General features: G+C 36.4%; 1 protein-coding gene across 1 annotated transcript; it reads left to right on the top strand.

The window, feature by feature from the left end:
- Positions 1-820: 820 nt before the first annotated feature.
- On the top strand, positions 821-10,700 carry LOC140771795 (DNA-directed RNA polymerase 2B, chloroplastic/mitochondrial-like). Its single transcript, XM_073113494.1, has 19 exons — positions 821-1,943; positions 2,934-3,146; positions 3,221-3,354; positions 3,445-3,511; positions 3,605-3,663; positions 3,873-3,990; positions 4,749-4,862; positions 4,998-5,129; positions 5,228-5,644; positions 6,495-6,545; positions 7,511-7,581; positions 7,848-7,932; positions 8,347-8,499; positions 8,653-8,727; positions 9,126-9,215; positions 9,346-9,393; positions 9,549-9,663; positions 9,756-9,859; positions 10,328-10,700. Exons 1-19 carry the CDS (start codon positions 1,032-1,034, stop codon positions 10,436-10,438), a joined length of 3,069 nt encoding a protein of 1,022 aa, XP_072969595.1. The 5' UTR covers positions 821-1,031; the 3' UTR covers positions 10,439-10,700.
- Positions 10,701-10,956: the final 256 nt, after the last annotated feature.

The following is a 10,956-nucleotide window of genomic DNA, read 5'->3' as shown; positions in this document are numbered from 1 at the left end:
CTCTTCTCAGGTAGTTTTTCCAAAAGCAGGCACTTGAACTATGATTTAATATTTCATTAAAAATTAGATATCCAACCCAAATACAAAATTTCTAACCGCTTCCAAGCCAATTGTGAATTGTAGAACCATTCTGATCAACGGCCAATCGTACAACAATTAACAGCGGATTATATGTTTATTTTTACGAAAAAAAATTTATAACATATGTAACCAAATCTAATATTGGGATAATTTAAAACATATGTTTATAAAAAAATTTAAAACATATGTTTTTAAGGGACATATGTGCTTATATATTTACTTTATAGGTTAGCAGCATTTATCAGTAGAGATTGAAAACTAAATCTAATATTGGGATAATTTAGGAAAATTATCTATGATTTTTTTTTTCATATATTTTATGAACATTTTTTATACTAAAATGAATATCTACATAAATCTCCTTGAATCAAGAAAATAAGTAATTATATAGAAGACCTCTAAACCAAAAATTTATTAATTCAGTGAAATAAAAAAAAAATATTGTAGCCATTATTAAATATCCTAATAAAATGTTATAAATTCGCGGATAAATATCCGAGCAATATGCAGGTGCTTTATTTATATAAAAAAAATTGATCTTAGATATTAGTGAGCAGAGATGTGCTTCTATATTTATCTAACATTTAACTATATAATAAGTGCCGAAGCATGTATTTAATGTTAAATACCCAAAAGAAAAGAAAAGAAAATATCTCCTTCCCAAAACCCCAACACGGGGAATTAAGAACAACGAGGAAGGGTTTAAGGGCGCGAGCCGTGAAAGAGGCGGCGTCCCATCTCTCTCTCTCTCTCTCTCTCTCTCTCTCTCTCTCTCTCTCTCTCTCTCTCTCTTCGATCACACTTCTGCCATCTCTACCGCCATTACCACCCACCCATCTCTCTCTCTCTCTCCCTCTTCTTCTGTAAAACTTCTCTTTCTCTGCTCACATGAGCTCCTCTCCTCCTCGAATTCCTTCTCCCGGCTCCTCCCCTTCGAAATCCACTCTTTGATGTGCGTCAAGGCCGCCGTCTTCGTCTCTCCCATAAAATCAGCTCCTTTTCTCCCTACCCAGACCAGCACCGGCGATTTCGACCCTTATCCCACCCCAAATCGCGGAGAGATGTGGCGAACCATCGCGAGGCGGGCGGCGTGTTCCTCCTCTCGAAGCTTCAGCTTTTTGGGTTTTTCTCAGGAGTCCATGTCCTGCGAAAGAAATCGGATCTTCGACCTCAGGGCACCCCTTAATCACAGGTTCTCTGAAATGGGCTCTTCGAGAAATGGGGAGCTGCTGCCCTCTTTGGGGTGTTCGGCTTCTGCAATTGGAAAAGTTTGTGGGTTCTCCAGCTCTGTTAGGGGCTTAGCTAGCGTCGCGGAAGCTGTTTCATCCACCGACGTTGATGAGGACATGAATGTCGTTGAGATACAGAACATGTTGGAAGAGATGACCAAAGCTGATGTGAGTGGAGATAGAAGGAAATGTGAGAACTTTGAGGAGGTCCGCCCGAAGCAACAGCTACATCAGCCGAGAATAGTGCATGGGATGGGGTGCGGTAAGTACGCGATCCTTCGGCGAAGGCAGATAAAGATAGAGACCGAAGCTTGGGAGCAAGCGGCAAAGGAATACAAGGAGTTGCTAGCGGACATGTGCGAGCAGAAGTTGGCACCTAACTTGCCTTATGTGAAATCTTTGTTCTTGGGTTGGTTCGAGCCGCTGAGGGATCAGATTGCGGCAGAGCAGGAACAGTGCAGGGATGGAAGGAACAGATCTTCACATGCTCCATACTTTAATCAGCTCCCAGCGGACATGATGGCAGTGATTACTATGCACAAGCTGATGAGTCTTCTGATGACAGGCAATGGAGATGGGAGTGCTCGTGTGGTTCATGCTGCATGCCATGTTGGCGAGGCCATCGAGCACGAGGTACTAATGTTTACATGCTATTGCAATTATTTGGCTGCTTTAGGGTCTCTTAACTTCAAATTTTTTTCTGAATATTATGCCAGGATTTTATTTTTGTCTTTGTTTCAGTTAATTGTATGAATTATTGTGCCACTGTAGAAATCGCATGGTTGCATCAGATAAAGAACAAAATGAACATCATTTATATGCAATCTTAGTCATTGGATTTAGTAAGCATAAATGCAGAATAACTGCAAAAATTTGCTTCAGGAGTTACATTAGATCATGATGAAGTGATAGTAGCTGGAAATGTTTCCATCTGACCAAGCAACCGAATAACTAAACAATTTAGAAATGTATCTGCCTAATTATAATTGCTCAGTTTCCTTTGTCTTATTAAGCATTTCAAGCCATGAAGTCCATGGCTTTTACCTGTGGTTATACCATTCAAACTCTGGTCCAGGTGTCTCTGGAATACGTATGTATGGGAAACTGGAGCAAACCAGACTTCGAAATGTACATTTGTATTTATTGCATAATTACCCTGTAATTGTAATTTCTCCAATATGTCTTTCTTTCCTTTTGTGCTAATTCTGCTAGAGAGCCTACTTTGCTCATAATCCTTTTGGCTTTTAACCTGCAAGTACATAAATTTTCTTCATATGCTTTAAACAAAACTAATTCTTTTGTACTCAAATTATTTTAGTATTGGGCACTTAATATCATGGTTATATCGCTGCTCAGTGTCCGGTTGTATTTCCAATCTTTATTTCTTGGTTGTTTGTGCATGTTTAGCTCTTTTCGCAAGTTTAGTTACATATTAGTATTTAGTACTGAATCATGATTATCTTATTGAATTTCATTGGCTCTAATCTTCGTTTCTGTAGTTGATTTTGCAATACTTCACCTTTTCTTGACCGTCTGTTTTCCATTGTTAGCATTGCTTTATTTTTTTATTTATTCAAAATTAATTGCACATAAGTGTTTTAACTAGTTTTACTCTCAAACCAGGTTAGGATCCACAGATTTTTGGAGAAAACAAGGAAAAAGAATAATAAAGATAAGAAAAATGAAGATAAAGAAGGTGATACAGTAACTGAAGAGCAAGAATTCTTAAGGAAGAAGGTTACTAATCTAATGAAGAAGCAAAAGCTGCACCAAGTAAGAAAGATAGTGAAGGGACAGGATGACTCCAAGCCTTGGGGTCAAGATGCTCAAGCAAAGGTTATATTTCCCTTGACCATTCTTGGATATAGATTTTCTTCTATTTCTTGCAACTTAAAATCTTACTGTTATAGGTTGGGAGCCGTTTGATTGAACTTTTGATGGAGACAGCTTATATACAACCCCCAGTTAGTCAGTCAGCTGAAGGCCCACCTGATATTCGGCCTGCATTTAAACATTCCCTGAGAACTATTACAAAGGAACAGCAGTAATGATTCTGATTTGAGTGTTGTGTTAGCGATTTATTTAGCTATCTTCTTCCTCTATGTAATTTGATAATAATGCTGTCATTCAACAGGAAGCTTAGCAGGCGCTATGGGGTTATTGAATGCGATCCACTGGTGAAGCAAGGGCTTGATAGAACTGTATGTTTAGTTAGTCAATTATATCTTGGAATAGTATATCTTTTGTCTATTATATCCCTTGTTAAGAATGTGCCCTAAAGTGGTCATTAACAGGCAAGGCACATGGTTATTCCTTACATGCCAATGTTGGTTCCTCCAGTCAATTGGACAGGGTAAGTTATATTGACTCATATATCTTTCTTTATTAATTCTTTTAATTAGGGAGTATTTGATTATATTTCATTACTTTAACTTTAATCGTTGTGACTTATGAGTGTTTTACTGAATAATTGATATTGACATTTGTTGGTAATGTAGTTCATGCTTTGTTTATCTAGTTTGTGTTGTCATAGTTATTACTTGATTCTTGACATCTTGACAGATATGACAAAGGTGCCCATTTGTTTTTACCATCTTATGTTATGCGCACTCATGGAGCTAGACAACAAAGGGAAGCAGTTAAAAGGACTCCTAGGCGACAAATGGAAGCAGTTTTCGAGGTACTTGCATTTTTGAGATGGATACATCCAATTAGATACTTAGGTAGACTTACAAAACTGGAGATTGACTACATAAGTATTTTCAACCAGTTTCAAATTTTCTTTCTCTATTTTGTGTTTTGTTTCTTGCAATATTTTTTTTTCAGGATTCTTATATTGAATTTCTTAAAATTTAGCTGATGCAGGGCTTACTTTATTTTTCTTTTGATTTTACAACTGGAACTACTGTGTTAATTCATCAATTTTCTCATTCCAATTAGCAGTACAGAAGCTTTTTGTGATTGTGTTGAATTACTAGATAGTTACCGGGGGCTTCAAAGTTTTGTGTAGTTGTGTATGCAAATATATACACATGACCATCGTTAGTCTTTTCAATGCACTGATGCACCATGTTATCTTATACATCCTTGTAGAACTGTAGGCCATTAACAGAAACAACAAATTTGAAAGCTTAATATTTGATAGACCTATGATGGTTGTTTGCTCATGTACCTGATCATTGGAGTATTCAATGGATGTATGTGAATCAAGTCTGACACACACACACACACCCCAAAAAAAAGAAGAAAAACTGAAGAGGGAAGATTAATATGAAAGAGAAGGCAGGATGAAATTGGGCATGGCATCACCCAATGTTCTTACTATGTTTGCATTTTTACCAGATAACATGCTGCATATATCATATTATTTATTTGCCATATTTGGGAAAATATCTGATGAATTAGTCTTAATACAACTTCCTATGACATGCTCCTCAGGCTTTGGATACGCTTGGTAGCACAAAATGGAGGATCAACAAAAGAGTACTTAGTATCTTAGACAGAATATGGTCCAGTGGGGGCCGTCTTGCTGACTTAGTTGATCGTGCCGATGTGAGTTGATTTGTACTGATTTAGATACTACCAGTCATTTTCTGGAATTCATTATCATGGCTTTAAATGCTGTTAGACAGCTGATTAGTTTCTTTCGCTAAATTTTTTTGCTTTTCACTAACCTATGCAAACCAGATTCCTCTACCAGAGAGGCCTGACACTGAAGACGACACTACAATAAAGAAGTGGAAGTGGAAGCTTAGGTCTGTGAAAAAGGAAAATAGTGAAAGACATTCTCAGCGGTGTGATGTGGAACTTAAACTTGCTGTAAGAAAATTTATGAACATATTGGCTTTGCTATGCATTCAGCTGTGGAGTTTTCACTGAAGTATGATGTTATGATGTTTATTCCTATATGATATCAGGTAGCAAGAAAAATGAAGGATGAGGAGGGATTCTACTATCCACACAACTTAGACTTTAGAGGCCGTGCATATCCTATGCACCCCTATCTAAATCATCTTGGCTCAGATCTATGTCGTGGAATTTTGGAGTTTGCAGAAGGCCGCCCACTTGGTAAATCAGGGCTTCGCTGGTTGAAGATACATCTGGCAAATTTATATGCTGGTGGTGTGGACAAGTTATCATACGACGGCCGGATAGCATTTACTGAAAATCACCTGGATGATATATTTGATTCTGCTGATAGACCTCTAGAAGGTAAGCGTTGGTGGCTCAATGCTGAAGATCCTTTCCAGTGCTTGGCGGTCTGCATCAATCTTGCTGAAGCACTAAGAAGCTCCTCACCAGAGACGACAATCTCACACATACCTGTTCATCAGGTGATTCAATTTTGGGAATAAAGTTCTTGTTTTTCTTTTCCTCTCGTTGAATTTGAAAGTTAATTTTGAATGAAATAAAATTTTTCAGTTTCAAATTTATCAATGATGGTAGTTTATAATTGTTACTGCATATAGTTCATATTTCAGTCCAGATTTGAAATGAAAATAGCATTATAATGCACTAAATATGTTGATCTTATGGACAGTTGCCATTGTTATATGTTCTTACAAATGGCATGCATCTCCTTTTCCTGTATGACTATCCATATATAGAGAGTGTTGCAGCTGATTGATCAAGTTTTGGCAATCGAAATACCCTCTTTAGTTATGGAAGTAAGGCTGCTTAAAGTTTAAACAGTGCCACCCTATGGTGGGAGCCTATGTACCCTAGATGCCCTTTTACGATCTGAAATAAATGCATGTTGACTTATGAACATTTATTGATTTGGTCATAAAAAATTATTCATGCATTAATTTACTGTTTGGTGAATGTGTCAAATTATCACATTTTTCTGCTTGCATATATATTATATATCTATGCTTAGTACTAAGATATTGGTTGTAAAGGTTGTCAGCTACTCAGTTTTGCTTTTAAGCTTAACTGAGGAGATGAGAAAAGTGAGGATTAAGATAGCAGCTTTGGTAGTCTGCAAATGATTTCTGATTTAATTTTAGACAAGCTGTAAGGATCTCCCCTTTTCTGATCTTCTTAAGCACCAGTGTTCATCTTCTTTTCAATGAAACCACATGTTGTACTGTAACTGACAATATTATCAGTTATTATGATATGCTCATATACTGTCATAATGTTTCCTCCAGCAAAGTTTGATTTGAATTTGTACTTCTCCAGGATGGTTCATGTAATGGCTTACAACACTATGCTGCTCTGGGAAGAGACAAGGTGAGGCTATATTATTAATAAATATGTTTGTGTGTGTGTGTATACACACATTTCTTTCTCTAGGTAGAATATCACTTTTGATAATAATTATTAAGCCCCTATTTGCTTCAAGATCATATTTTTTCCTATTCTAGGTTAGAGAATACTACTCTAGATTAGAAAGCAAACCCAAAGTTTAGAAATACTATTCAATTCCACACATAAGCCCAATTATAATTTAATCCCTGATTTGACTAAAATTATTTTGAAAACCCTCTCCTTTTCTACCATCCATCTTTCTCGTTCCATAAAACCCAAAGTTTCCACTCAATTTTCCTATCCATCTCCTCTATTCTTACTCAAGTATGCATTGCATATTTGTAAGTATGCAATGCAACCTACAACAAAAAATGAGACCATTTTAATTTAAATCTATATATCAAATCAAGATTAGAGTCAATTTCCACTTATCTGTAATTTGCATTACATCAAAGATAATTATTACATCATTATTTTAGATAACAAGCAAACATTAAAATACCTTATTCTAGATTTGAGGTGCAATTTTAAGAGTAAGAATCTAAAATAGCTATTCTAGATTTTCCCTTAATCTCAAAGCAAATGGGGCCTAAAGAATTAACTGCTTTTATTTGGGAATAGGGACTAGGGAATTTATCTAATTTGGGTGGAAGGAGAGTAGGAGACAGGGCAACATATATGTACATGTAGAATCATATAACAGCATGTTCTAGAGTTAGATGACTTCTTTCTTCAAACTACTGCTATCAATCTGAGAGCAGCTTTAGTGATAATAATGGATACATTGCTCAGTACTTCAAGATTTTAACTCATCTTGTCATGCTTTTGCTACAATATTCTTGTTTAGAGAACATCCAGTTTTTTCTTCCACTTTTCACGTCTTAGAATTATTCTATTGCTTGTGCACAGTACTTATAGATACTATTCCTCATGTTCATTGCATTCAGTTGGGAGCCATTGCCGTGAACTTGGTTGCTGGAGAAAAACCTGCAGATGTTTATTCAGGAATAGCTTCTAGGTATGTTACCTTTTAATGTAAATGTAACTAATGCAATAGTTACTGTTCAAAGGTACATGTTTGTGACTATTTCTTGAACATTTAAAATGACTATTTTTTATAAGGACTTATAGTCAAGCAATTTATCTTATTTAGATTTAGAAAGCTTGAACATGTTACCGATGTATAGTCAAACAATTAGTATATCATTAAACTCAGGTAAGTTACTATTTCACTCAAAAATTTCTGAAAGAATTTCGTTTTGAAACTCCCTATTTGCAATGTAGAGTACTTGATATTATGCGGAGAGATGCAGAGAAAGATCCTGCTACAGACCCCAATGCACTGCGCGCTCAGCTTTTAGTTAATCAGGTTTATCTTCTTTTCCTACTTTTTTGCTATGTTTTGCTTTCCATTCGAAATTATGCTGGTGAGATTAACATAGTTTGATTGTCAACAGGGAGGCTCTCTTCTAGTTTCATTAATGATGAAATTTCATGTCTTGTGGTATATATATATGTCACTGATACAGTGGCTACTCAATCATTAATTCATTTCCGTGTGCTAGCTTCTGATATTGCAATCACACGTCCGTCATAGCGTATGCTTTTGTGTACAAGAATTGTGACAATCAGGGAATGATATTCCTGTATATGAATCATGTTTTGTTCCTTCCATTGGTTATTTGATCAGAGTTGGTTAAAATCGACAATTCTTCAGGTTTCTGACTATGTAAAATTGATTGACAAACATCAAAAGTTTTTCTAATTGTTTATAATAATGTAGGTGGACCGAAAATTGGTAAAGCAAACTGTCATGACATCTGTATATGGTGTTACTTATGTTGGGGCTCGTGAGCAAATAAAAAGGAGATTAAAGGAACGGGGCATCATTGCAGATGAAGCAGAGCTGTTCAGTGCATCATGTTATGCAGCCAAAGTAAGGGATAATACAGTTAACTTGAGAGTTCTTAGTTCCGTGTGTGTTTGCTAAAAAAACTTCCATGTTGGAGTTCATTGTATTTTTTGGATTAAAAATCCATAGACACGTTGGAGTTCATTGTTGACAAAGCAGTATTAAATCATTTTGCAGACAACGTTGATAGCACTTGGGGAGATGTTTCAAGCTGCACGCAGTATTATGAGTTGGCTTGGAGAATGTGCTAAGGTTTGTTTTCTATCACCAGCTGATGTAATTTGAATTGACAATCCATGGGTGACTGGATGAGTCGTAATTATATTCTTCTCTAGTTACTTTGGTGCTTGCAATAATAATAACTATATAGTTATTATTTTCTCGAGTAGAACTTCATAGCTGATGTTAAGAACAAGATGAATGAAAGCATACTGAAAAATGATGTTTAATAAGATGAATTGGAACTGAAGTCCTTGCCCATGTCTACTAAAGTATTGTAGTGCCTTCTTTGTGGCAAGGAATGTGGTAAACAATATGAAGATGTGATAACCATTACCCCCTCACATGATATGTTCATGCATGTTAAATTGTACTGGCTGTGCTGAAGTTGACTGTTCTCAGTTATTTGGTCCATTTATTATCTTGAACAGATAATTGCCTCAGAAAATCAACCTGTGAGGTGGACGACTCCTCTTGGACTTCCAGTTGTTCAGCCATACCGCAAATTAGGAAGGCATCTTGTAAGTGTCCTAGAGTACCTTATATTTTCACTGTCCAACTGCATTTGGTAGATATTTTATGCATTAAGCATCTATGATGTTACTCTTCCTCTTCTGATATAATTTTCCTTATGGTAAATTGATTTTATAGATTAAGACTTCTTTGCAAGTGTTGACCTTACAACGGGAAACTGACAAGGTTAGTTGCTATTTCCTTTATAGTCTTCTTCATTTGTCACTGCAATGAATTAATGCCAAACTGAGCATTGTTAGTTTCTCTTGCAATTGACACTTGTGGTGGGACTTTAATTGAATTAATACAATGTTCAAGTTCTTTTCAAATCTTTCCTGCAGGTCATGGTGAAACGACAGAGAACAGCTTTCCCTCCAAATTTTGTTCACTCCTTGGATGGTTCCCATATGATGATGACTGCAGTAACATGCAAAAGAGAAGGGCTAAATTTTGCAGGTTGATAATAATATGGCTGGTTTTATGTTGTCATATTATGTATAGTGATAGTGATGCACTGTTCTCAACTAGTTCACTTTTAACTATTGCAGGAGTCCATGATTCATATTGGACCCATGCATGTGACGTTGATCGAATGAACAGAATACTCCGGGAAAAGTTTGTGGAACTCTATGAGACACCTATTCTGGAAAATGTAAGCATCTTTCTTGATATTTGACTAAAGATAGATATCTAATTTATCCAACTTTAGGAAGAAACTACCTAGTTTGAGCAGCATTACACCATGTATAGCCTTCCATCTCTTTTTGGAAATGGTCTATAACTTCTATTGCTCTTTGTTAAACTTCATGGAAAAATTGTTCTTTTATTTTACAAGTTTATTCAACTATCATCTTAAAGCAATTGTGGCATTACTGCATATATTGCAACTTACCTTTATCTTCTATTGTGCTTCATTTTACTTTATAAATGATATTTCTACACATTTATATTGATTATGCTTAGAATCTTGCAATTCCCTTTGCATGATTTTACCATGTTAGGGTTTGTTATTTGTTTATTAGTTTGCTGCCCATACACATTCTCTTTTCATGTCAGCAGCCATTCTCCTGGTCTGCCAGCATTTGGTGATGGACTAAACTGCTTTTGGTATACCTTGCAGTTATTAGAGGCCTTCCAACACTCTTTCCCTACATTAACGTTTCCACCATTGCCAGAGAGGGGAGATTTTAATTTGAAAGATGTTCTTGACTCGCCATACTTCTTCAATTAACACGGCTTACTATTTTTCTCTCCCATATCAAACTGCCTCTTTGCTTTACCTGGAGCTCTGTACAGCTGAACTGTATATGGCGTCTGCTTGCAGTGGTGGCAGAGATGATTACTTTTATGGTCCGCATGGCAATACAAGTAGAGCTCTTTTAAATATGATGCCTTCCAAAGAATGCAATAATGTTGCATAGTGGTGGCAGAGATGATTACTGAAGACTGTCTCGCATGTCCCAAGAATAGATCTAACGTGTGGGATTGCTATTCATCATCGATCGATGAGCTTTTATTACCGAAACTGAAGCATTGTACAGAGATGGTCAAGGCATTCCTGAGGCTGACTAGATGTTTGGGAACAGTTCAGGTCGATATCCCGAAATGAGAAAAGCCAGTGCCTACTAACAACAAATCTGAATACTAGTTCTCATTAAAATGGTGGGGCTATGAATTTGAAGCACCACTCGTGATAGATAAAGTATAAAAAATGGCCAGAGTAGTTCAATGAGCAGGGGGATCAAGCCT

Source organism: Typha angustifolia, chromosome 12 (genome assembly GCF_048772165.1).
Source record: "Typha angustifolia cultivar Huaian chromosome 12, ASM4877216v1, whole genome shotgun sequence".
Lineage (NCBI taxonomy): Eukaryota > Viridiplantae > Streptophyta > Magnoliopsida > Poales > Typhaceae > Typha > Typha angustifolia.
This window is presented reverse-complemented; position numbering and strand designations above follow the sequence as displayed.